This window comes from Struthio camelus, chromosome 1 (genome assembly GCF_040807025.1).
Source record: "Struthio camelus isolate bStrCam1 chromosome 1, bStrCam1.hap1, whole genome shotgun sequence".
Classification (NCBI taxonomy): Eukaryota; Metazoa; Chordata; class Aves; order Struthioniformes; family Struthionidae; genus Struthio; species Struthio camelus.
The window spans coordinates 152912099-152939041 of record NC_090942.1 but is presented as its reverse complement, the minus strand read 5'-3'; the positions used below and the strand labels follow the sequence as shown (position 1 = coordinate 152939041).

The window sequence follows — 26943 nt, the reverse complement described above, 5'->3', positions numbered from 1 at the left end:
CCTCAGTGTAGGGGAAGCACAGTCTAAATCACTTAATAATTATCAGGGTGTGCAACTAAGGCAAGATTCATTGTGAAATAGCTAACACTTCTGAATATACTACCTAAGGCAAAAGCATCTCTCTCCTCCCTGCAGCTAGGTCTTTTTGGATTTCCCAGTTAAATACAACTTTATATACACTCATGTAAGGGTTTTGGGTCAAAACATACCGATTAAACCCAAGTGAAGAGAGAGAGATGTGTACCTATGTTGTCTTTCTGAATATCATCCATTAGGATTTATCCCAAGCTTATTTATCCCAGCTTAACCAGTTATTTGGTTTATACAGAATATTTGCCAGCCTAGGGGGATATCTCTTCCCATCTTCATGTTGTTCTCTCTCATGGAGGAAAAAAATGGTAGGTTTGCCAGTCTCTCTTTGGAAAAAAATGAAGAGGGTTCTCACATGTCTTGTGGAGATCCCAGTGCAGAGTAACTTCCATTGAGCATATCCTGTCTCTAAAACAAGAGCCCCATCTCCGAACAACTCAAACATCCCTAAGGCAGACTAAGGGACAGCTCACAGCAAAGCCACTGAGGGCTCTATCACTTTTTTCATGTACCCAACCGGAAGGAGATGAGGTCCAGAACACCACTGAGACAAAATGCATTACCTCCAGCAGGTGACGAACTGCTGAGAATTAAAAAATTTCACTTCCTGCGTGGCCTCCACTTTCCAGAGTGTAGTCCTGCCTGCAGCTGAAATTATGAATGAATATATCTAGAGTCTTTCCTCTAAAAGAAGGGACTGAAAAGATCTTTTTACAAAGCAGCAAGAGGAATCACAGAAACAGCAGTGACCTCAAAAGTACTTCAAAATAAAATACTTTCTTAACATTTAGATGGAGGATGTCCATAACAGAAGCTGAGGCTCTCCTAACATGCTTCTCCTAATTAATTAAAATTAGCACGTTCTTTTGTTCAGAAGTTTCCTTCTGTTATGTGGAGCCAGAATGGCCCACTTTGAGGAAAAAGTCCAAGATCTGAAATGTAGTTGTAGATCTCTGACCCACCAATACATCCACATCCTCAGCCCCAAAGTGGCTGAGAAGTATTACTTCTGACTGACGAATCTGGGAGGCCACATGGGCACTGGAAAGGGCCCTGCATGCATATTAGGATGAGCGAAATCCAAGGAAGAGAGGATAGATGTTCGATGGGGCAGGTCATAGTGTAGAGACATAGGTGGAGATAGGTTGCCGGCAGAAGAGCAGAGGCTCTCCGTGCACCTAAGCCCGGCCTTCGACCTCCCTTTTTGCCCACCTAAAGTTAGTGATAGAGAGGAGAGTCTAGTCAGCACAATATAAAATGGCCGTTCTTATTCAAAAGCTAGCTTAGTCCCTAAACATACTTCAAGACTGAGCAGAAGGAAAGCTGGATAAAAACTCTTTCAGGCCCTCAACTGCACTTAGTGCTACCATAATTAGCCACTATCTCCTCATTATCACCCTATTTCACCAAGATCTTGAAAAGAAAGATCCTCTATGGCCCAAAAGTAATGCTCCCTGGGAAGCAGAGCTCATCATAGCTACTTGGGATCCAGCACAGAAGGAAAAATGCATACTTCATGAGTATGCAAACTTCCTCCCTGCAATAGTCTCTGCTTTAGTTAATGTTTCTAGTTTTAAGCGTGTAGCTGGGACAAGAGAGGTCCTGCATTTTGCCAGCACAGGCAGATGTGGTACAGTTGCTCTTCACAGCTCTTCTTCTTGTTTTGGTCTTATAGTTTTCCAAACTAGGCACTTGGCTCAATCGCTACAATCTTTGGGAAGAGATCACCTGCACATCTTGGAAATAATAAAGAAGGCTATGTCATTTTGGCCTAACATGGAGTTATGATATGGCCAGGACATACACTCAGACTTAGAAGTCAGGAAGCTTCAGTTTACACACAGCTGGTGCTTCAGTTTACACACAGCTCCAGTGACCAGCCTTGAAAGAATATGTGAAGGGTCTCAAATCTACTTAACACTTTCCCTCCTCAGAACTCTTATTATTTAGCGGCAATCCTGGACTTCATAAGCCACAGTCTTGTGAAGTCCACACTGACAGACCTACAAATATCTTATGCCACGGCCTATGACAGTTCTCCTGTGCATGCACAGCTTATCTGCACAAGTATAACAAGTCCACTCCATCCTGGCCACCTTCAATCGGTTGCACAGGCAATAGAGCTGGCAAGTGCCGGGCCAGCAATTCCAATATATCAGGAATGCAATGGGCAGGCTGCACAACAGCCGTTTCCAGACACACAGTCATGCCAGAGTCTCAAAGCTGTGGCCTGCTGCTCATAGCATTAGGGCTGTCAAGTCTTCATCAAAGAAAGAACAAAATACTACTCTTTACTACCTTCTTAAAATAATAAATTACTTTCATTATTATAGTCATTTAGGAAAATCCTGCAGCTTGGGAAGCAGGGAAGCATGCTTTGGCCACAGTTTGTTTTTGGATCCTGAGGTAATGGAGACACTGTAAATAGATGTCTGATAACAATCTGTCACTGGATTAATCGGGATCTTAGCAAGCTGTAACTTAAAACACCTCCCATGTTTAACAACTAGAATTTAAAGGGACTACGCTCACATATACTTCTTTTTTCAGTTACATTTTGCACTCACCCAATTAGTGTCAACAACTAAACTGATTCACCAGTATACAAAATAGTGCTGTATATTATTTGCTACTCTTAAAATGAGTACTATTCCACAGCTAATCAATGCTCACTCTATGAATTTGATATCTCTTCAGCTTATTTATTTAGGCTAGAAAAAAATATACTAAAGTCTCTTCGGTTGATGATATGTCAATACAGTGTTAGAATACAAGATAAAATCAAAGTCTTAAGATATGCAAGATGTTATATACATCATTATAATATCTTATTTCCAAATTAGGTTCTTACTATCTCCATAATCTAAGCAAAAGCTTAGGTGTGTTCTGTTTCATATTTCTTGTCCATATATACATTATTTCTAGCTTCCATTTCCGTGACCTGAGGTGGTTGCCTTGGTCAAGAAAGGGAGGAAAAAAATAGTTAATTACCCTTAACCTTCAACCTTCAGTGCCTTTGAAGAATAAAAGTTCTCCTGTACAAACAGTATAGTTTCTGTCATGGCTGGAATAAACAAGGCTACTGGGTTCAATCCTCAAGTTTCCTTGACCTACTAAATTTACAGTAGCTGCAATGTTTGTTCCTTTCAGTCTGCTAATTCACTGTTGTAAAAAAAGAAACACATACTAATACTTCTGACGTTTCACAGCCCTTATAAGAAATAAGTAAACAGAAAAAGCAGTATTATAATTAGAAATGGAACCAGGCAAATAAAGTGCAGATGCACATCTGTATTTTTTACACCCATGATCCTGATTCAAGCCCAGCTCTAATTACAGGAGAACCTATTTCCTCTCCTTCTGAAGAGAACTTTCTCATTGCAGCTCACAAGGATGTGATTCAGTCCCTTAGCTATTTAAGCTGAGTCACCTGACTCAGGGGTTATACACAGATGTTTCAAGAATCATTTGTCCCCGGAACAAGTATATAGACTTATCAGAAGAGGGACAAGCACTTTCCCCTCTATTCCTTTGCCAGTGAATTCCTAGTTGCACAGAAATGACGCACTCCATGCATGTATCTTATTTATTTGATAATACTGTATGTTCCTGCCCGTGCCCTTCATCTAAAGTATGGTACAGTGCATAACTGCAACGCTTTGTTGAGTACCTTTCGGCATCAGGCTATGAAGAAAGTGGAAATCAATAGTTTAAAGGGCTCAAGTGGATATGGGTGAAAAGAGGGAGATGACAGGTTTGTTGCCTAAAAGCTAAACTATAAATGACCACAGAATCATAGACCCACTGAACAACCCAGGTTGCAAGGGACCCTCCAAGGTCATTTGGTCCAACCACCCACTCAAAGCAGGGCTGCCTTTGAAATCAGAACGAAGGGAACACAATCATGAGTCACTTGTTGCAGGAAACGGCACACAATGTCAGTATATGTTGCACTTTGTGACATGGAGCAGCATATTCTCTGCAGTTCAAAACCTAATCGGATGTGAAGAGCGTGGGGTAGATTTACTCCAAGTGAAACTGGAGATTACAGAAGCTATAAGGCCCTCACCAGCACTGCTTGGTAGGGAGCACGCTCTATGGCTCGTGACAGCTGAGAGATTGCACCTCTGCAAAGACCTTTCTCCTCCCCATGAGTCTTACTGACATAATCTTCTCTGCTAGCTATTACAAAATACATTTAGAATAAAAATACATATAGGCCATATTGAAGATAACTTTTTTGGAGCATAAAAAAATACCTCATATTTCCTCCATTGTTTTGCACCTACTCAGGGGTCACTGGCGTAAATAAAAAGAAGTAATTTATCTGTGCCATGTGAAGTATTAGTGTGCTCGTTCCTGGTGCTGGCATGCAGTAGTTCCACTTACGCACTAGCATGCCCATGGTGCCTTTTCATTTTATCCTGAAGAATGTTCAATTCAATATTTTCATGCATGCTACTACAATTTTTCCGTATACAGTTTAGCCACACGTTTTTGTTTTAGAAGGCCTTTAAGTACTTGATCATAGGATGTCAAGGACATTTGACTTAAGAAGAGGAGGAAACTAGAAACCACACAAATGCTATGAATAGAAGCTAGGGAAAGAGATGGCACATCTATGAACTCGGTCACAGTGGATGCATATGTTACTTTATTTAGGCTCATATCAGAGAAAGAAAGCCATGCAATCTTTAGCTCTTCACTTATATTAAAGTACTAAACCCTTACTTTTTGTGGCATATTTCTATTTCTATACTACTTAATCATCAGCGGTAAGTTCCCATTTTAATTGCTTCTTGGTCCCAGAAAACATTAAATTGACCTGGCTATGATATCAAACCTATCTTCACTTTCTTAAAAGATATTTAATCACCGAAAGAGGTATTATCAAATATTAGAGGTACTAAGAAATAACATCTGAGCTTTCAGAAAAAGCTATGCTTCTCATGCCTGAATGACTCATATTTGCCACTAGAACAATACAAAAACATTAACGCTGGCCTTTAAAAATATACCATTTAAGTATATCAAGTGTCATAAAGGCTCTTTCTAAAATTGAGATTGTTACAGTATAATCAGCAAATAACAAGAGGCTATACTCTCTACTGAAGCCCAAGAGTGAAAAAACGTAATATTTTTATCTGTTAGAAATGAGAATAATAATGTTATTTTATACGTATTTATGTATACAGAGGGCATTGTAATACACAGGCACATGTATCAGGAAACTAAGCTAAAGGCTTAGGACTAGATTCTGCAAATCTTACATTCATCCAATCCTTACTGCACTTGTAATCCAGTAGTAGTTTTGCTTTCATGATACATGCATGGCCTTCATTGCGTGGTACTTACTGGCTGCTCGTATGTCTAAGTGAAGATGTAGTTTCACAACACATTGGCATCAGTAGTGAAGCCAGCTCATGAAATAGCCTAGCTACCCCTCCCACTCCCTCTCAACCACTGCTGCCCCCACATCACCATCTATCACCCCTCAGTCGTTCCTTTAAGACCAGTTGTGGGGGTCACACCAGGACATAGGTCACAGAACTGATCTGGGTTAAAAATAACCCCACCAAAAATGTAAGGGACTTATTTTTAACTTGGAACATTTCAAAGATATGGTTTATGATGTGATGCCATGAACAGTTTTAGTGACACAGCTGGTGTGGTGGCAAGCTGAGACAATGGGATGGGAACAGTAGGGGAGAGGCCGGAAATCCTCAAGCCAGCTTCACTGCCATGCAGGATGGAACCATGCCATATGGCAAAGTTTGCAAAATCTGGTCCTCTCTGCAATTTCCTTTGGCATTCTTATTTGGGTGCTGTTATTACTGAAATTTGGGGTACTTACGCCATGATGCCCGAGAGATGAAACATTTCAGCTGTTATGTATGACAAATAACTGTACAGGAAGACAAAAAGTGGCTCAATCACTCGGATTTTATGGGTGAAACGGGTGGTAAATGCTGCTACAAATCCCAAAAGGATTCCAATCAATACTCCACCGATCCCCACTATAAAGAAGTTAGCAATCCCAGCGAATATGTCAACAACCTTAATTGTGCGCATCTGGCAGAAAGACTTGAACAAATTGTACAGGACCTATGGGAAAAAGAAAGCATATTATGTTTCTGAACTCTTCTTAATTTCTCTTTATGTCTTTGTGTTCCTCCATTTCAATGTTGGACTTTGTATTTCTGTATCTACCTTGAACTCGCTTTTGAGATCTGCTGTTGCTTACCTCTGGTATATTATTTGTCATCTATAATTATCAGGGAGATTTACAAATAAAGGTAAATATCATTATTCTCACTTTTGCAAATGGGAACAGAACACTGAGGTGTCATTCTGCAATAGTGAATCAGACTGAAGGTCCATTCGGCATAGGGGCAGTCCACAGAGGCCACCCCAGGAAGGAGTACAAGCAAGAAGGCATCCATGGAGTGGTCTTTCTCTGATATATTCACCATTAGGGATCTAACAGTTGAAGGACTTTTCAAGCCATGGATTGTTTCCAGAGATTTGGGTTTAATTCTCAGTAATAGACCTGTTTCCGTGTATTTGCCCAGTTTCATTTTTTGAACTATTCATAACTGCTCTCCAAAATAAGTTCTGTCAATGAGATTTTTATGTTTTCTTGGCCAGAGAGTCTTTTCCATTTTATATAGGAAATGATATATAAGTCCACATTTCTCTAATATCCAGTGTTCTAGTTATGACAAAACATTTACCAATGAAATCTGTTACTCTTAAAGAAAACTTACAAGGTCTCTCAACTGCAGATTTATTAGGGCGATTTAAGCTTTGCCTGATGCTGCTCACATGCTCCCAGCCATGTGATACCATGAGGGCTACATAGTCTCCTTGGACACATCACAGCTTGGTCATGGGGGTCAAGAGGGGTCTATTGCTGTCAGAACAGATATATGCCAGAAGTGGAAATCAGGTTCACAGACTAAGCCACCGCTGGTGTTTTTAATAAACACCACACTAGTCAGCTTGGAAAGCTTACAAAAGTTAAACCTTTGCTTTCATTCTGAACTTCTTAGTAAACCAAACAGGTTCCTCTATGAGAAATGTTATTGAGATAGCAGTGCTTTATCGGTACTCGCATTGTGCCAATATGTACATATTTGAACAGTGACTGGAAAGGATTTGTCAAATTAGCAGCCTTATTCTCTCTCACATGGCAGAAAAAAGTTGTAGAGCTCTTCTGGGCCAAAATTTGACAGGTCTCACACAGGTAAAAGTCCTCACTAAATATTAATGTGAAGACGTGGCCTATTATGGGTCCTTTGGGCTAAGTGAAGGGAAAGAAATGAAAAAGAAGAGCAAAAATATATTCCAGTGCAAGCATGAAAAAAGAAAGTCAAATCAAACCCAGCAGGGTCACCACTAATTTCTGATTTTCTGATTACAAAGTGACAAATAGGGCAAGAGCAGGAGCATGAGTTACTTATGTCATAAGAATGCTGAGCGCAGGATGAGTCCACCAGGGAGAAGTGTCAGTTTTCACCTATGCAAACCCATTCAGCTTTCTGCAGTGAGGCAGACCCTTGTCTTACTTTGCTCTGTCCCTTGTTAACGTATCCTGTGAATGACTGGAAAGTTAAGCTGTAAGCTCCAATGGTTTTCAGCCTGTCTTGATTTGCAGACCCTATGAATTTATATGGGGGAAATATATCAAAATTAAGCACAGTGACAATAGGTGTGCCTGTGTCGGTCACTTTACAAAGACCCGTCAGTTCACAGACTCCCAAGGCTCCATGAATCACAGGCTGAAGACAAATACTATTCTTTGTGTCAAGCAAGCAGAGCAGATTCCCTGAATCACTTCTTGGCACTTGTGACTACACCAGAGTTTTGTTTTTCTTCAAGACAACTAAAGAATTTGACCCTGCAGAATGTGTGGTTGGCATGTATTAGGGAAGATGATTATTTTCTTTAATTGAAGTTAAATAGCCTTCTTCACTTTTTAAAAGAAACTACATATATATCTATATATATATGTATATAGGGCAAGTTTCTGAGATAAGGCCACTGAAAGCTGCTTATGAAGACACAAATAATTTTGACCTACTCAAGCAGTAGTCTTTCTATAACATCACCTCATCTTTATGGAGAAGTATTCACCCTGCAGACAGTCAGAATGGAGCTGTTGTTTCTGCATAGACTGCCTTATAAACCTGTAGTCTGCTGCCATAAGCTATTTGAAAGAAGAAAAACAATGTTCTCCTTTGTACCTGAGCTCAAAACCAGAATGCCGTACCAAAAACAGTAACGAGGACTATAGAATGTCATGAACCTGATTTTAATCTTGTTCCTATTGTTCTCTATTTACACTAGTGTAAGTAAGATTATAATCAGGTTCACTTTCCTTTTACGCTAAAGTTTTTTAGAGTAAAGTTTTACAGTTTAACAACTCTGAAGCTTTTAGGTGTGTTAAATAACAGCAGCACTAGTCATATTTTTTAACGCATTTGGTATAAGAAGGGGGTTTTTCAAATTCAAGATTTGCATTTACTCAACGTCTTTTAGCTGAACTCACTGGAGGTTACACCACAGCATATACAGTCACTAATAATTTTTTAATCTTTTGTCACAGTGTCTCTGCTCTTCCTAGACACTAATTGCTTATTTTCACCAATTTTCAATTATCTTTTTTTTCCTGAAATTACTTTCAAGCACTCTAAAATAATGATTTTAGAAGAGGCGTGATACAGAGCAATGCTGTAATGTTTTCTAACATGGGAATATTAGTGTAATGACACTGGCTCCCTCATTGTGATCTTACAGTGGAATTTGAACTACTAACACTCAGCTTCAGCTGTGATCTTGCCATTTAGTACCACTATGCTCATAATCACTGAAGCAGTCTTTTGGTAAAGCACCAAGCCCAAACAAGAAGCGCTACGACTGACTGGCAAACTTTGTCCTCAGTCAAATTCAAACTCCAAAATTCCATCAGTGGGTGAAACAGGTCATCCAAATGCACGGGCATATTGTGAAAAGTCTTAGTCCTGAAAGACTGCGTGAAAGATGGCACAATGATGAAGGTAGATTATTCCATCTGAGAAGTGCAGCAGTTTGGATTCCCGGCAAAGCAAACCTTACTTTATTTATAAATAGAAAATGTGGTAGCAAATTCGCTGAAAAGGGGAAACACAGATGACAAAGTTTTCTGAATAAATGCTTTTATTAGGAACAGAAAGGAACAGTGAGCAGGATAGCAGGAAGAAGGGCTTAAAGTATTTAGAAAGTATGTTTACTAAAGCCATGCCATTCTGCACTGCACATCTGATAGCCTCTGGGTTTTTTGATAACGTAGTGGCCAAGTGTTTGAGGGTCAGGAATTAAGCAGCTTTCTGTTGACTGCCAGCCTGACTTCAGCTCCTCTCCACGATGGGCCCATCCCACTGAACGCACCACCAAGAGAACTGGCCAACAACAGGTAGAGAGGCAAGGTCTTTTAAGGGCACTCCTCAGGGGATTTGTTTGACTGCTTGGGTCAGATTTTAAGTAAAATCACATGATTACAGGTGTGTAAAATGATAACAAGGACACATTAGCAGACCAATGTTTAGCATGTGGTAACCACTTGATCGTCTGCCAAGTATTACCTTTAAGCAGTAGCCTGGAAGTAAGACCAAACATATTCTAGATTCCTTTTATTCCCTCATAAATATACGCCGGATTGGTCCAACAGAGTCCTCAGAATCTCCTTTTGTCAGCGCATCTGGGCATAAATTCGGTGAGAAATGACTATCTTTACAAGAAGGCAATGATGAGGCCTATAGGAAAGCTATGTATCATGGTTATTGATACATGGCAGCGCCTATAAAAACTGCAGTTTGAAGTAATCCTTCTAGGGCAATGGCACGCACAAATACTTTCATCATCAGAATGTAGTGTTTTGCTTGCAAATTTTGCTAGATTAACTTCTCTTCCAGGGGAAAATGATCCAGGGGAATGTGACTGATTTTGTGATTGGAAAAAGAGATTTTGTTTGGGAAAATCCACAAAGAAGGTGCTTTATATTAAGATAAAAATATCCTTTTTTCCCCAAAAAACTTATGTGAAAAGGATTGCACTGAATGAGTGGTCATTAAAAGATAACAGACAGACATAGCCCTGGCTGAACCACCAAGCCAGCTGCAACTCAATATTTACACCAAGGGTTTTTCAGGACTGGATTAAATACCAATTTAGGAATGAGAGGCAGTTTCAGCTGTGAACTAATGAGAAAAGCTAGGCTTTAAGGCAAGCCTATAAAAGAGGATGTGATTCAATTGGCTGGATAACAACAGAATCAGATAAAGTGTGAAGCATAAGTGAGGAAAAAAAAAACAGCACTCCCAAGGAAGCAGAAGAAAGAAATGATCAGTACCAAGGCTCAGATTAAGTGGATGCGATATACATGTGTAAAGTTAGTCAAGCAAAGTTCTAGAAAATATGAAAATTGGAGGACAATTCTGCACGGAAGGGGACAGTCAATAAGAATCCAGTGACAGAGACAGGGAAGATGCGGACCCAGTTTATGAATCTTTCTGTCATATGACAAACTGGATTTACACGCCTCATAAAACAGAAACTACGACAGGACATAGTTAACACAGCTGGGGCTTCAAGTAAGGTATGGATAAATGGGAGTAATGTTCCAGACATGGTGTCACCAGGTACAAAAAAGGGGCATTGGGAGTGTTAATGGAATTTGCAGATTGCTGTCCTCAGGTCAGCACCACAAACCCAGCTTAGCTAGTTAATGATTAGAAATGACTACCTCCAGATGGCTGTCCTATCTCAACTGCAGCCTGAAATATATTGGTGGTCTCCATGCAGTTCCAGTTGGACAGGCACATGCAAAAGACCAGCATCAGCTGGATGCTGTGCTTGTGGTATCTCATGGATTTGTCCAGTCTCTTTGTGTACGTGCAGCAGCACTCCATGTTGGCCCTTTTTCCTTTCCTGTCTAGACATTTCTTCAGGTGAGGAAAACCTCTAGTCTAAGATTACAGAAGCAACAGAACCCAAAGATACAGAAACTAAAGAGATCAGGTAGCAAAATGACTAGAGAAAATATGCTACCATTACACATTACTCTAGTGTAGCCTAAACTACCGTAGTTTCCAGTCTAAAGTTTGGAGGATTGCATAAACACATGAAGCACTCATTGACTTCCTTCTTTTAGCAAACTGTAATAACTAGATACAAAGACATATAGCACAGTGGCATGCAAACAATCATTTATCTAGCAATCATTGATCAAGTAACTTACCACAGTTATAGCATCGTTCAGCAAAGATTCTCCAAACACCAGGATGTAAAGCTGCTCATTGACATGAATATTTTCAAAAACCGCCAACACTGCCACAGGATCCACAGCTGAAATGAGGCTACCAAAAAGCAAATTCTGCAGCAATGTGATATCAGTCAAACCAAACACACTGATCTGGCAAATTCCAAAAAGTGAAATTCCAATGCCAATAGCATTCCAGAGCGTGCCTACCACAGCATACCAGAATATGGTACCAAAGTTCTCAAAGAAAAGACGAGTTGGCATAAAATATCCAGCGTCGAGTACAATTGGTGGTAAAAGATACAAGAAAAAAACATCGCTGTTCATTACAGGTGGGGACTTCTCCTGTGCTCCAAAAATAATCCCACCAAGAAGCAATCCAACCAGAATAAGGAGACAGCTTTCAGGTACTATTGAGGGCAACTTGTGATAGAGATGAAAGCCTTCAAAGGAAATTCAAACACAAGAAAGTGAAATAGTTATTTGTACAGAATCCAAAAGACTACGCTGGATTCTGTTATCTTAGTCTCCACAGTATGCAAACAGTAATCAAAGGCCAATTTCATTTTCGTTGTGAAGACTGAAGTGGGCCACCAAAATAGGTCAAGATAAATTTATCAGTGAGAGTAGTTAGTTCAGTTAATTTAGGGGATAGTCCTTTCCTGTTAATAGCTAAGCTAGCTGGAGGAATTTTTTGCGTGGGCTCTGTTTGCAAAAGCTTTTTTTTTTCTTGTAATATGGGATCCTCCAGAAGCAGATTGCAAAGACTTTTCTAGTGCAGATTACATCTAGATAGGGGGGAAAAAAATCATACTAACTACTCCTATCTCCATTCATAGCTTCACAAAGGAATTTAAAAAATACATTAATTTTGGTTTTAGGTGTCTTTTAGGTTTTCAAAGCTAGGGGAACGGGCATATCTGAGCAGCGCCCAGTGACCCACAATCACTTCCTCAGTGACCGTGAGGAAGCATTCTACAGACTCATCATTCTTTCAACATCAGTGAAGCCTCCAAAACTGCACGTTTTCCATTAAGTGATGGCAAATTGCAGCCTTTATTATTATGGTCATTGTTCTGTGTTATATGAATTATAGTAGTGTCAAGAACCTCTGTTAAAGAACTATGCAAAGTACTGAAAAAATAAATAAAAAAGATTCTGAATGAGGATTTAATTGTTAAATAGTCTATAGCCTATTAAAATTCTCTAAGCTATGCAGTTTTGATTTCAAGATTCCAATTAATTTTAGAAGTTGATTTTTCTTAACTGATAAAACAAGGATGATGTCTGTAATTGGTGAGAAAAATTTTAAAGGAAGTTACTCTGACCAGTCTAATGGAATGGTCAACCTTATGCACGAAGGTCACATTTCAGGTCCTGGAGATGCCAATCTTTTCCAGGCTCCTCCTTATCTATACTTAGCCCACATAATTATATAGAAAACTGTCCACACCCACAAGATCCTACAATTCCTGCCTAACTAAAAAGCATTTTAATTATTTTAAATGAGAGCCACACAGAAACACTGGGTGTGGTAATAACGGACGTCTATTTCAGTAAAACTATTTCAGTAAAAATCACACCCGTAGTCGAAACAGTTAAATAAGTGCAAACTTAGTATATTTCATACCTAGTTTTCCAATTTCAGTCTTTTGTATCTTGTGACACCTATTTTGTTAATTCTCCTTTCATCATAGATTTTGTCCATGAGAGAGAAAGACTAAGCTTATAATTAGGAAAAAAAAATGGTTAGGAAGGACTAAGGAGAGAGCTTTTTACATACAGACTATATATCTATTAAAGCGATCTTTAAAAGTAAGTAGCTTGAGCTGCATTTTTCCTTTACAGATGAATACAGACTATTTTTTTAATACTTGGAAATACAGCCTATGCGACTTCTTAGAAGGACTGCCAAATTCACCATCATCCTTCCAAAGAGGAATCACCAATATCCAGTTTGCTGTACGGGCAGAACAGGTAACGACCCTGGAGACATGAGAATTTACCGCTGCAGACCTGACTCTTCACCTTTCAACCACTTTCACTTAAATGTCTTAGGGCTTGTATTAGTTTCTCCTGCGGCAGGAGGCCAAAATTTCCAGCACTGTGATTGAAGTTTCTCCTGAGTAAGTAAGCAGGTTTTACTAAAAGAAAAGTTTTTAGAAGGTCTTCAATAATATATGAAAACATTTTCTCAGTAAAATTGAAGAGGTGATTTTTATTAATGCAGCTTTTCATGGAAACAAAAACATCCCAACCAGTTCTAATAAAAAGATTTGTTGATTATGAAAATAAAAAAAAAAAAAAATCCCATTACTTCCTTTCCTTCTTTACCAGTCACTATTCGGAAAGTTCAGACCCTCTCAGAGCCATTGGGGTTTTCCATACCTGTAAAGGTAATGTGAAGGCTCCTGCTATGTTAAATGTGTTTTTTATCCATGTTAGCTGCACCAAAAGTCTTAAAAAAATTGCCTGACTCCATGAAAGGCATTCACAGGGATCCTAGGGGATAAGCTGTGGTTTCCCACTTAAGGACAGAGAGCTGATAGAAGGGATCCAGTGTGCATTAAGTCAGGTAGAGATGCCCTGTAGGACAAGGGACATCATCCTAGCTCCACGGGATTCATAGCCGTGCGGTCAGGAGCACCAATACTGCTGAGAGGGAGAGCAGATCCGGGGCTGCAGACCTGCGCCAGGAACGTGGTTGCATTTCAACACAGGCTATCACGGTGTTAAACAGAGAGCAGCCCTGGGAGCAGACTCCCTATGCCACTCTGACCGTTATGCCGAATCCAACTCGGGACCACAGCTACTTTCAGCTCCTCTGACCCCTGGTTCTTGGACTCCTGACTATGCAGTGATCCAGTTTCAACAGCATGGAAGATGGTTTCCCTCAGGCCTTTGGACATTAGGACACTTGCCTAAAGTGCAAATGCAATAATCAGTTTAGAAGTCCTTAGAGTCCTGGGCTCCTGCTTCTGGGGTGAAATTCAGTAATATCTGATGCTGGTAATGCCACTGCCAGATACACTTCTGATGATATGTGAGTTTTCCAAGAGTATTCTCAGAGCTTAGGTGCTGAACAGTTTAAGCCTTTTTCGGGAGGTAACTGTAGGAAGGGTATCAGCTCATGTTTCCAGAGGAAGCATTTCTAATCAGGCATTTGTGAATAAAGGCAGGAGTCACGGGAATTTGGATGAGTTAGGCAACATTTGGTAAACTTAGTAGCACGAGGATTAAGCAAAACTAGAGATAGACGGTCACACTTTCTTGAAACTATGGCATACTTTAAGTACACTGGATCCCACCTATACACTGGTAGAGTCCATCAACATATTAGTAACAGATCTTATTTATAGTATCATCACACAAGGTAAATAACTAGAGACAGTCAGAAAATAACAATTCATTTCAAGACATATTCTGAGGTTTCATAATGTGTTCTTGTTCTACGTGAGAATAAAAAGCACTGTCTTTCTAATGTCTTTGTGAAGACGTACCTTGTCAAAATGTTTTAAGTTCTGCTTAACAACTAACTGCAGGTTTTCCTTTCTCACGCTCTTTTGCTCTAAGCCTGGTCTATAGTGACCCCATCACAGCTAGGATCTGAGGAACATTTCAGATGAATCCTCTATAGAAACTAGCACCTGTTTGGAACATTTCAGCTTCAGTGAAACTATATTTCTGTGAAAACATATTGGTCCAAAAATGCTCCAATCAAGTAATAAAAAGGTGCTGTATGATATTTGTTTTCAGTATTCTTCACACACTGTGAGAGGTATTATTAAATTTGGCCATGCCTTCTGCGATCCTTGCAGTTAAAAAGAACTTAGGGCTAAATTCATGAAGGTTTGCAGTGCCACGTATACGTGTTCAGCACCTAGCCCCAGAGAGGAATTTGCAATGCCAGATTAAGCACCTAAATTTCCTGGGTAGTGCATGAGTCTGCTCGTGGATTTCATGCCACCTGGCATGGCATGGGTAAGATGCCTACACTGCCCGGCACAAAATCCTGAAGAGAGGAATGTATCAGAGAATCCCAGGCCTATCCCAGGGCAATGCATAGTGAGACAGGCTGCAAAACCCCCTGCATCCCTTTGAATGCAGGTGAATGACCCACCCTCAGTAACAACATAGGAGTAGGATGCGGCAGAGACAACATTTCTACATCTCAGTGGTTAGAGAACTATCTATCTGGGCCATCTTTAATACAAGAGAGGGCATAAACGAGCGAAAAATTAACACTGTGGGAATGTGACCTAGGAGCAATGAGGGCCTGTCCTGGGAAGGTTTGCCTGATGCAGGGGCTGGATAAGGAAGTGCCACAGGAGCTCCAGGAGTAAGAACTGGGTGTTCCTAATTGCAGTCTCGGAGTCAGGGCCCCTGCAGTGAGGTGTGGTGAAGCTCAGTACTGCCACACCTAGGGCCTCTCTTGGATCTGGCCCTTATTGCTTATAGTGCACACTTAAAACAAGCAAGATAATGTCCTAGATTACTGACACCAGTTTTTGTTTGGTATAACTGAAAGGATCTAAAAATCAAATGCATTTCTCCTTATTTACACTGTTTGTTTATTTATTTTACTACAGTCAGCTTGGAAAATAAAGCCAAGTCTTTTTTTTTTTTTTTTTTACTTTTTAGATACCTATACACCAGCAAATTATTGTGATAGTTAGGACATATGCAATCCTGCAGAAACTTTATAATATCGTGTATGTATGTATGCGTGTTTAGATATTTTAAATGGCCTCGCTGAAATCTCTTATAAAACAAAACAGTTTCATTGGTCTTAGCTTATTCAAGGGTTCTTGCTATAATACCTAAACTCAGAACCTAGAGCTGTTTTACAATATTATTTTAATTTGGTTGAGATTAATTCTTTACAAAGCTCCATATGTTCTGGTTATAACAATTCATGATATATTTGGGTGTATAATAGATGAACTCTATCCTGATTCTGCAGATGCCTAAATATACACTCAAGAACAAGCAGGCAAATCTTAATGCATCTTTAATGCATTAAGATGCATGCATCTTTAAAGGATGCAACCTCCAATATTTCTGCAGAAGGTAATGAAGCTACAGGAAGCTACTTGGGGAGAGCATCTGGCTGCCGACCTTGACACTAGCTGTGATTGGAGGTGAGTTTCAAGTAAGAGTTTATGCAGAATCAGAACTACCTGACCACTAATCAGAACGTGACACAACCTATCTAAATGGCACAAGTGGAAGTCTAAGTTTTCAAGTTTTATCAAAGTATTTTATCAGAGTGAGTATGACCAAGTTTTCAGTGAAATCTGTGTTGCAAAACCAGACTTCTTGATCAGACAAGTGGAGTACTTGTTTACCTTTTCTTTAGTTCCCATGGCTTTATTCCTCAGGTTAAGACTATCTTCTAGCTAAAGAGCTACATCATTCATCATCTGTGGAGATTTTTTTTACTGATTTTTAGATAGATCTCTAGCATGCCTTTATCTGACTTTCTTTAGATCATTATATTAGACTCATCCTCTCAGTCTGGGACGTAGAAGTCTAATTAAAAACACTATATATATATAAACCACACAAAATGCACAGAAACTATGCAATACAAATATTTTCCACGTGAGGGAATAAGTGGCCTTTCTTACTCATTTAGTTTTGTATTTTCTTTTTTCCTTTCACAGGACACAAGTGACTGGTGGGAAAGTAAAATGAGGAGGCTTAGTCTACCCTCGTTAATTTTTGCTTTCCATCGATTCGTTGCTATATTATGGAACTGTCATTATATCCGGCGTTATTTTAAGAAAAAGAAAAAAGTGCTTAAATGACAGTAGGGAAAAGCCTGTCATGCGCTCAGTAAACTCTCGCTAATAATTCGGCATGTGTGCTTTGCTTTAAGGGCAGCAAGTAATCTCCTTTCCTCGCTTGCTCTACCCTTCCCGAGCTCTTTTCCCAGCCCAGTCACGCCCGGGCATCACCTCAAGCACGGCGAGGCCGTGGAGCGCATCCCCCCCCGCGGCCCGGGGCGCCCCAGCCGCCGGCACCCGCCTCGCCCCGCCGCCGGGGGTCCCGCCGAGGCAGGAGGCAGCAGGCAGGGTGGCCCCGACGGCCCCGCTCCCGCCGGGGCGGCCGCTCACCGATCTTGGCGAGGGACGCCAGGAGGATCCAGAGGGTGATCTCGAAGGGGATCTGCACATGGGGGTAGTCCAGGGTGAAGACGTGCAGCCGCGTCTCCTCCAAGGCGCTGCCGCTGGGGCTCGGCGCGGTGCCGCCGCTGGCGCCCATCGCCGCCGCGTCGGGCGGCCGGCTCCCCGCCGTGGCCCGCGCCTCCGCCGCCCCGGCCGCCGCCGCCGCCGCCAGCGCCAGCAGAGCCGCGGCCGGCAGCCGGGGGCCGCTGCCGCCCATGGCGCCCCCCGCCGCCCTACGGCCCCGCGCCGGCCGCCGGCACCATCTCGCCGCCGCGGGCACCTGCCGCCGCCGCCGCCGCCGCCGCCTCCGCCGCCCCGCCGGCTCCGCCTCCTGCCCGGTGACTGCACGAGCGCCGGCCCCGGCGCCGCCGGGCGGCCGCGGCCCCCCGGGCCGCCCCGCCCGCCCCCGCCCCGCGTGGGCGCAGCGTGGGGAAGGGGCGGGCACCGGGCGCGACCCCGCAGCCGCCGAGCCGCTGTCCAGCGCCGGCCGGGCCCGGCTCCGCGGGGGCTGCGCGCCCGCTCTGCCCGCCGCGGCCGGCGGCGAGCCGGGGGCGTCCTGCGGCGGCTGGAGCGCACCGGCCGGGCCCGGCGCTCGGCTCTGAGCGCAGTATTCAGCAGGATGCCGCTCAGCCTGCAGAGTGCGGGAGGTAGTCGTGCGCAGGACCTTGTCCTGCCCAAGTCGCTGCAGCGCCAGCCCCCTCCTCGCAGCCACGGCTGGAGTGACTGGGCTCCACGGAGGTATAAAAATAACCAGTGTGCTCTTCTAACTCCCTAACTTACTTTAAAAGCGATTTGTATATAGGCGTGTTAGTACACACGCATGCATACATACAGTTATATATTTATGTTTACAGATATACATATATAAATATATATATACACACACACGTTGCCTCTGTCAAACACCTAAAAGACAACATTTTGTTCCTGCTAATTAAGAGAGTTAATTTAGAGAGTTTAAAGAATACACTCTGCATAAATACAAACTGATATATGCACAGGCATGTGATATATATTCTTAATATATATGCGTGTTGCCTCTATCAAACAAGATAGGCAAAATCTTGTTCCTGTTTATTAAGAGAGTTAAATGCTCTTAACTTAGAGAGTTAAAAGAGCACACTGTATAAATATGTGTTTATGTACGTATATATACATTCACGTATCTATGTTTATGCATATTTGTAAATAAATAAATGCACACACACACACACACACACACACACACACACACACAGAGCCTGTATCAAACATGATTGGCAAAATCCTGCTCCTGTGTAGGCAATGGGAATTTATCATTTGTTTCAGTGAGGCCGGATAATGTTGAGCGCTGGCTCCCTCAGGATCACAGCCATGATTTACTCTTGACTTCACCACTTAGGAGTAATATGGTATTCCAAAGCTCAAACCAATAAAACCTTTATAGCACACCACTCTGCACATCTTTATAGCAAACCATATATTTTATGACAGTATATGACTTAAAGTAAAACGAAAGCCAATAGCAAGAGCTCTCCTTTTTTCTGTATGTGGTGAAAAGTAGCCAATACCTGCCATTTCTGGAGGGAGTTAAAGCTAATGCTCTGAATCAATTAGCTGAATATCTGCGGATGTCATTTACCCTCACAATCTGAAAACAGGGTGATAAGCCTATGATTTTAATGATAAATTTTAAAATGTAACACCAATAAAAGGTTTTTCTGAATTTCATCTACAAGTCAATTTGGAGAACACATTTGAATTTCTTACCAATATTCAAACTGTCTTACCCTTTAGCTGCATACAATATCTTCAGAAGTCATGTTATTTATTATATTAGGTTCTCTGAAATAAGAGCAACAGCTGAACATTATCAGTTCTGAGGAAATTCCCCTTAAATGGAGAAAAAAAAAAGATGCAAGAAGAAAAAGGCTCTTTGATTCCTGAAAATATCTATCAGAGCACTATCATTGGAAAAAAAATCCAGCCTTTCAGTGAAGGAGACAGCAACCTCTCTCACATGCAAGCCAAACTCTAAATCATAAATTTAACTCTGCCTATAATCATGTGGTCTGTAATTAAACTTTAATGTTCAATTTTATGATCCTTCCTTCAGGTGAAAAAAATCTTTCTGAAAAAATATGATTATGAATGTTTCAGTACATGGACGTCCTAAGAACATTGATATAGATCCTCTCTAGTTATCTAATCTGTGGCTTCAGGATATTACACTGGTGTGAGCATTATCTTCAATAAATGTCAATGAAAAAGTAATGGTAAGAGCAAGCTGACCAAAGCTACTGGAAGTACAACTATTTATATGCTGTGCCATGGTCTCTCATTCTTTAACCCCACCTCATAATCCCCCTCTGTGCTGGGAAAGTCCTGCTATATCCGTGCCACAGTCACAAAAGAAATACGTTATAGAGCATGAAAATGGACCATCATCTGATTTCCCAGCAGGTATACTAGCCACTAGATCAGCCTTTGGAAATCTTGAACAACTGGCTGGGATTTTTTGGCTTGTCACAAAAGGGAAAAAGAAGCCTCTGGGTGGAAGAGTTCTAACGTGTACAAAATGTGGAAGGACCCTTCTCATGGAAAACGTTCTTCTGTGCTGTCTTACTGTCCTTTTTTGAAGAACTCAGCTTCTATGTATTGGTAAGGCCAGAGAGACTCTTTGCTGCCCAGGTCATGTCTTTACAGTCACAAGTTTCTCCCAGCCTCTGACACGGGAATATGGTCCCTTCCTCTGGGCATCATCAACACCTTTCACCATTCATATTTGGCATATTTGCCATCATTTGTCCCCGTAGCTTCCCCCTCTGCAAAAAGAAACCAGAAGGGCACAAAGAACAGGAATCTTTCTAGCTCCGATATTGCTGTGGGTCTGACTTTTTTCTTTTTTAATTTTCTTTTTCTTTTTTAATTTTCTTTTTCTTTCTTTCTCTTTTTTCTCAAAAAAGAGAAGCTGGTAAACAGGACGAAAAACAAAATGAGGGAATGACATCATGAATCCTGAGACGGGTGACTTACATGGCAGTGATAAGAAGGGAAATAACAAGTAAATACATTAACAAAGGGACGAAAGGAATGGGAGACTGAACAAAAATTGGAATGGGCAACAATTACTAGAATTCATCTTTTTTATTGCTAAACCAAAATAGATAAAAGTATCTATTTTACAGCTAGATTTTATAGATTAAAATATCCAGCTTTTGGATGGGATTTCCCTTATTATATAATATGACCCAGCAGGGAAGTGGACCATATTTGACTTCAATGCTCATTTGAACTAGACACGGTAAAGCATATAAAATGCTAAAGCTATTGCAGGGCGCCGTACAGTATTTGCAGCACATGCTGCTTTTCATTGCCACCAGTCCCATGCAGTTGAAGCTCTACCTTTTCAGGGCCCACAGGAGTCCAAGGGTTTTACCACCGGTGGAAGACCTCGAAACCCAGGGGGAGATTTATCTGAGAGAGAAGAGTGGGGTATGGTATTCCCATTAGCTCTGCTTCACCCAGGTCGTGCGACATGGTAGCGATGGTGTCGGCTGTGCACCTTTGCTCCTCTCCACCACCACTCGCACAGACTCTGCTGCTATCCTCACAATAAACATGATGGCACCGCCATATGGAGAAAAATATATCCAAGCCTTGAAGCTACCTGGGGAGGGAAGGGCAGGTGTCCTTTTAGCCCGAGGTGGGAGCGATAGCGGTGATGTGCAGGTGTGTCCCTGGCGCCACGATGTCTCGTCATGGCTCTGCCCCTGACAGCTCAATGCATCTGCTCTTACTTGGAACAATTTTGTGTCAGGTCACTCTGCACCCTTTCAATGATAGCACAAACAGAAAGCACGCACACCGCACTTGCCCGACTGCAAATGATCCATAGAGGGCTTTCCCACAATTCACCCACCAATGCTCCAGTGCCCGCTTTGTGCCATGCCGTCTGCGTCCACGGGTACTGTCATCTCTTTAATTCTAGTCATCAGCCTTGTGTGCTTTACAGGATCCCGTGCTAACAGCATTTCATGTGACAAAGTGCATGCTATTTTATACATCAAAATGGTAACTCACATAATTCACTTTGTTTATTTTTTAATCCATTTGTTGATTGCTACTTCTAATTACTACCAGAGCAAGGAACTGTTTAGGCTACGTACAGCACACTGTTTGGGAAAGAAAGCTGTTGGTAGTCATAGTAAGCGGGCTTGCAGTTTTTAGGGTAGTTAATACGGATGGTCTGAACCATCACAAATTATGACAGTTTAGTTTTATCTTCATTGTAGTAGGCATTGTAACCTTTTCGTTGTAGACAACACTTGGAGTTGCAGGGTTTTATGTCATCAGTTAATATTAATCCTGCTTTATCTATATAGTAGGAAAAGATTATCCTTATTATCATTGTGATAACTCTGCTTTCACAATGAAGAATATATATGTACTGATTTAAACAAATGAGAATTTTCAATCTTTCATAAATTCAATCCCATTTTTAGGGACTCTCTAAAAATCATGTGATCTGTAATCATATTTGCTTGTTTAATTTTCTGACCTTTCCTTGATTTCAGGGAAACTTTTCTGCAAAATACTATTGTGGAAGTTTCAACAAATGACTCTCCTAGGAAAAATATTATAGCTGCTCACTAGTTACATGATCAAAAATAAATATGATGGATAAAATATTTTTTCATGAATATATTAATGGAAATTTATCCATGATTTTCACCGATGTTTTGCTTTGATAGACATTTTCAGCAAATGGAGAAAAATGACTTTCAACTACTGACATTTTATTTTGGTGGGGAAATTATAATGCAGAGGAGCTTTTAAGTTGCTTACTGCTTGAATTTTCTCTGACATAGTCCAGAGAGCAGTATTGCAAGAACTGTGTTCCTGGTTTAGAAGAAAGCTATAAATGGCATTCTTCTTCCTAGCGACTTCTCTAAAAGGGACACAAAACTTTTCTTCAAATTTCCCCTAAAAGTGTAGTCCAGGAGACTTAAACACGGACCATCTCACTAAAATAAATGTGTTACTGAAATAAATTCATTAAAAATTGTAGCATTTCCACTAGAAAATAGAAGAAAGTTCTCAGGTTGCCTCAAGTAAAAAGGTAGTTCTTATTCAACATCAGCAGCTGCATGGGAATCACAGCAATACAGGGGACATGTGCTTGGGATACATGTAACTAATATGTTCAAAGAGTTACGGGAAACAGATAGCAAAGAGTTGAGATATATTTTTCACTCATTTAAAAATACCTCCTTCAATGCAGATTTGATGATTAGAAACTATAACCATGCTTGATTGACTGTTGTTTATAATTTGAAGGGGGGAGTTGGTCATTCACCTCGCACATTATTTTAACAAACATTTCTGAAAATATTTCTTCCCTTAGAGGTTAGATGCTCTTTATTAGGACTATGCAGTCGTGGCCTTGATCATGTACCTTTGTCTCTAAATCCATTAATTAGTGAAAGAATATCTCAGCTATCAAGTGATTTATTATATGAAATCAATAGCCCGTTGAAGATGTCTTTTTCCACAGACTTTTCCAGGGCTGCCTAGCAACCTTCACCATAAACCACATCCACTAGAGGTATTATATCTCCATAATATAGCTACTTTAATGGCAGCAATTTAGTTGCGCAGATCTGAACTTTAGTAAACCGTTTTATGGCCCTTGCCTTGTTAACTGTTGTGCCCACACAACTTTCGTTTTAAATCGGAAAGGCCTGAGAATCAGGACATAGGTACTGTCGGCTGCCTAATCTGGCAGAGTTCAAGGAGTGACAGAAGTAGAAGACTGCATGATAACAGGTGCACAGCATGAAGGAAGGAGCTATCCTTTTAGTTTTCCGGAGCAGCCCCATGAATGACCCCAGCAGCAAAGTTGAGCTTGAGGCTGGGGTGCAGCGTGGCGATGGCTAGCACTGAATTCAGAGGGACTAATTTGGTTTTTCAAGCATCTTCTGGGGCTGCACTCAGAAGCTGCACTGCCAAAACACCATTCAGAGTAATCCTGGTGCTGAGCCCTGAGGGAGCAGCATACCGCTCTTTCTGCGGGTTATGTGCAGCCACCTCCCCAGAGTAACAGCTGGGCTGGGAGGCAGAGCAATTGCACCTGCATGAAGACTTTCCCAATGACTTCTTCTAAGGCCTTCCAAAGCCATGTTGCGTGTACACAGACACAGGTCAAGGTGAGCAAGCAGCTCTAATAGGTTCAGCCAGGAAGCTCTCGGAGCACATTTTATGCCTGAAGTATCAAATAACAGAGAGGTTTTTGCAATGTTGCAGGGCGTCGGAATTAAATACCATCCAGAAGGACAAAGGGACCCACCGTCAGCTATTACAGGAGGACTAAGCAGTGTCTTTGTTTCCAGATGGACGGTTATATCCCAGGAAGGCTAATAACCCATTAAGTTCATTTTTGCCATTCCATGAATTATGAGTGCACTCATTCTGTTCAGAGCAACACAGGCAAAATCATGAGGAGCTGACTGGAGGGGTTTCGTGCTGTTTTTCCTTTCCTTCATTATTTATGTTCCAGGGGTCACCCTACCACTGGAAAATGACTTTGTTGGGTGCACTGGCCAGAAATTCAGAACCAGAGATGACAAACTGGTCTCCATCCCTTAAGGATTAGAACAATCTCATTGTTTATTAGCTAAGCGACATGTTTAATGTTTAAACCACAAATTCCTTCTTTAGCTTATTCTGCACCAGGACACTTAGGCGTTGAATGATTTTTGAGACCGTGTACCCACACTGGGTGTCAAAAATAGCCACTGTTCCTAAGCTCGGTACCTGTCACTGCCAAGAATGTAGAAATAAGTATTTAAATGTTTAACTTCTTCTTTTTTGCAAAAAAAGGTTAATGACTAAGAGAATGCCTCCTGTTTCAGCCGTACAATGGCATTATAACAGACAATGAGAAATTTCCGTGCTTTTAGAACAGACTTTGGTATATTTATAAGCATATGTTTAAATGCTTGCCTATGAGTTCAGAGTTGGACTTGGTAACTGAGCAGACTGCTTTAGTGCTAGAACCTATAACTATAACTCTGGCAAATTTTAGTGGATAGGGGCCTAAACACTGCACAGGGCAAGATATAGGCTGATCCAGTCCTAGATTCCCAGGAGGCTCTCTGCTAAGCTACATTTCCCACTCCCTCTTTATCGTTAGATTAATGGCGTAAGTTTGCTGAACAAATGGTCCTTTTAAAAATGCTAAGTTGTTTTTTTCTGAAGAAAATGTCATTAAAAAAGCTACATTATTTTTCAAGCAGTTCTGAAGCAAGCAAACACGTTTCCAAGACGTGTTCCGTTCTGAGACAAATCAGCTGCCACCTTATTCCCAGATTCTCCTTTAATCTCTGTGCTTGTATTCAGTTTACAAGCACAGTCTAAAATCTGATTCCACCTTCACTGACACGAGCTGTTTTGTACCAGCACCGCAGGTAAGATTGAGGCCCTTAATAAGTGCTTTTATAGGAGGACTCAGATTGTCAAAGGCATTTAGAAACATCTATTGGAGTGCCTTATAGGATATCATCCTGTAGTAAATGTTGCAGTTCGGTTTATAACCTGTAGCTGAAGTTGCTATGCGTATATGGAAAGTACAAGGAGTTTATTCTGTAGCCCCTTTCTAACCTGCCCCCTTGTTTCTGATTCCCTCTCGCTGTCCCCTTTATACCAGGGGGTACCTGTGTACCTGTGAAGTACAAATACACACAGACTGTGCTCGCTCCATCGGAGCTGAGCAGCACTGGTCATCATTGTGCCAATGGGAACTGTCCTGCAGCAATTGCATAACAAAAATAACTTGTATCCTCCACAGCCCTCGAAGCTGACTCCCTATCTTGGCTGATGCTATATGTATCCCATGGAAGCCAAGGAAACGGCTTCCTGTACGGCTGAAGCAGAAGCAGCCCAAATAGGTGTTTTGCAGGTTGTGTCTGAGTTGTACTAAAAGGCAGTTTGTGAATTGCTGCCTTTCTTAGCCAAGGAATTTACTGCCTGTGTACTAATACAGTGTATGCAGAGGTTATATGGTGAGCAGATGTTTTTTAGAGAAACTGGAAAACTAGAGGAGGTTATATTTTGTGTATACTAGCTATAACTTTCTCTTAGGGTACAGAAATGCATATTTGAAGCTCTGATGAATTCCTATTTCTTTTCAGTGACTTAAGTTTGTTTGTGTCTTGCTTATCTCTGCCATTTTTTCTTTACTTCTTATTTCTCTTTATCCAATCTACTTGCTGAAGTTAATTAGCCATTACTTACAACTCTGACGTCATTGTGTTTTCATTGCAGAGCATTAATAATCCCTTGCAAAATGTTTAAATGTTGATCTCAGCTAATTGGTTGAATGAGCAGTAGACAGTAGGTGTGAACACAGGTTTTCCACATGACTTGGCGGGAGTTTGTCTTTAAGTTTCTTCCAGAATGTTACATACACCTCGTTTTCAAAAAAATTAACCAGTTTAATATTTTTCCAAGGTCATATGTAAAAATAAACTTTCTTCACCTCTTCACATAATACTGTCCCTGGAAAAGTTAGCATAGGAAAAGAATCCAGGACAGAAATGAGTGAAAATCCATTTCTTTGCATCTGAATTTTGACTTTGTGTTCATGATCACCAAGAAGAATAGGAGGACACCTTGCCAGAGGGAATAACATGGGAAAGCAGAGGACTTCAAGCCTGGGCATAAAGAAGAAAGATTATAGGAAACTCCACCCTGTACCACTCTACATAAAGATGGAGTGGGCTTGGGAGAACATGAATAGGAAGGCAGTGAGAGTGGAAAGAAGACTTTCGTTTAAGGTTCTTTGTAGCTACCATAAACATACAGTCAAAAATGTAAGTTGAAGAGCAAAGAGTCTTCTTATTTATCTAGCTTTTTCAAATGGCCTTTTTTGAATTTCAGGAACACACATAATTAATTAGCACCAGCTTAAGCTTAAATTTGCACACTTAAGTGTTTCCCAAGTTTTGGGGCCAAACACTAAAGAGACTTAGAGGAATAAAGTGTTGAAATTGTACATAAAAAGGATCTCTTCCATCTTGCCTGGGGTCAGCAGTTTGGTGTCATTCAGGATCTACAAACTAGGCGTTCTCCAAGCAAGCTAACATCTCAGTCCTTAAGAAACACTGATAGCAGCTATTTTCTTTTAAAACATACCAGAGCTTGCCAACTTGCTTATAAAACCTGGACAAAGGTTTAGTCCAGGTCACTACTGTTCCGAGGTCGTATGTAAAAATAAACTTTCTTCACCTCTTCACATAATACTGTCCTTGGAAAGAGAAGGTGATTGTGGATGTCTTGTCTTTATTCAGTAATTAAAGAGCTGTTGAATGTGTAGGAAAACAATATTCCATTTCTTGCTTTCTT

The 26943-nt window shown here is 41.1% G+C and overlaps 1 protein-coding gene across 1 annotated transcript in view; it reads right to left on the bottom strand.

The window, feature by feature from the left end:
• SLC9A2 (solute carrier family 9 member A2) overlaps nucleotides 1–17699 on the bottom strand; it is a 35253-nt gene extending 17554 nt beyond the window's left edge. Inside the window, exons 1-3 of the mRNA XM_068925165.1 lie at nucleotides 17509–17699; nucleotides 11369–11832; nucleotides 5945–6195 (exon numbers count right to left, since the gene is read on the bottom strand). Of these exons, the coding sequence (XP_068781266.1) occupies nucleotides 5945–6195; nucleotides 11369–11832; nucleotides 17509–17656 (863 nt within the window). The 5' untranslated portion in view covers nucleotides 17657–17699. The remainder of the gene's footprint in view (nucleotides 1–5944; nucleotides 6196–11368; nucleotides 11833–17508) is intronic.
• Between the last annotated feature and the right edge of the window lie 9244 nt (nucleotides 17700–26943).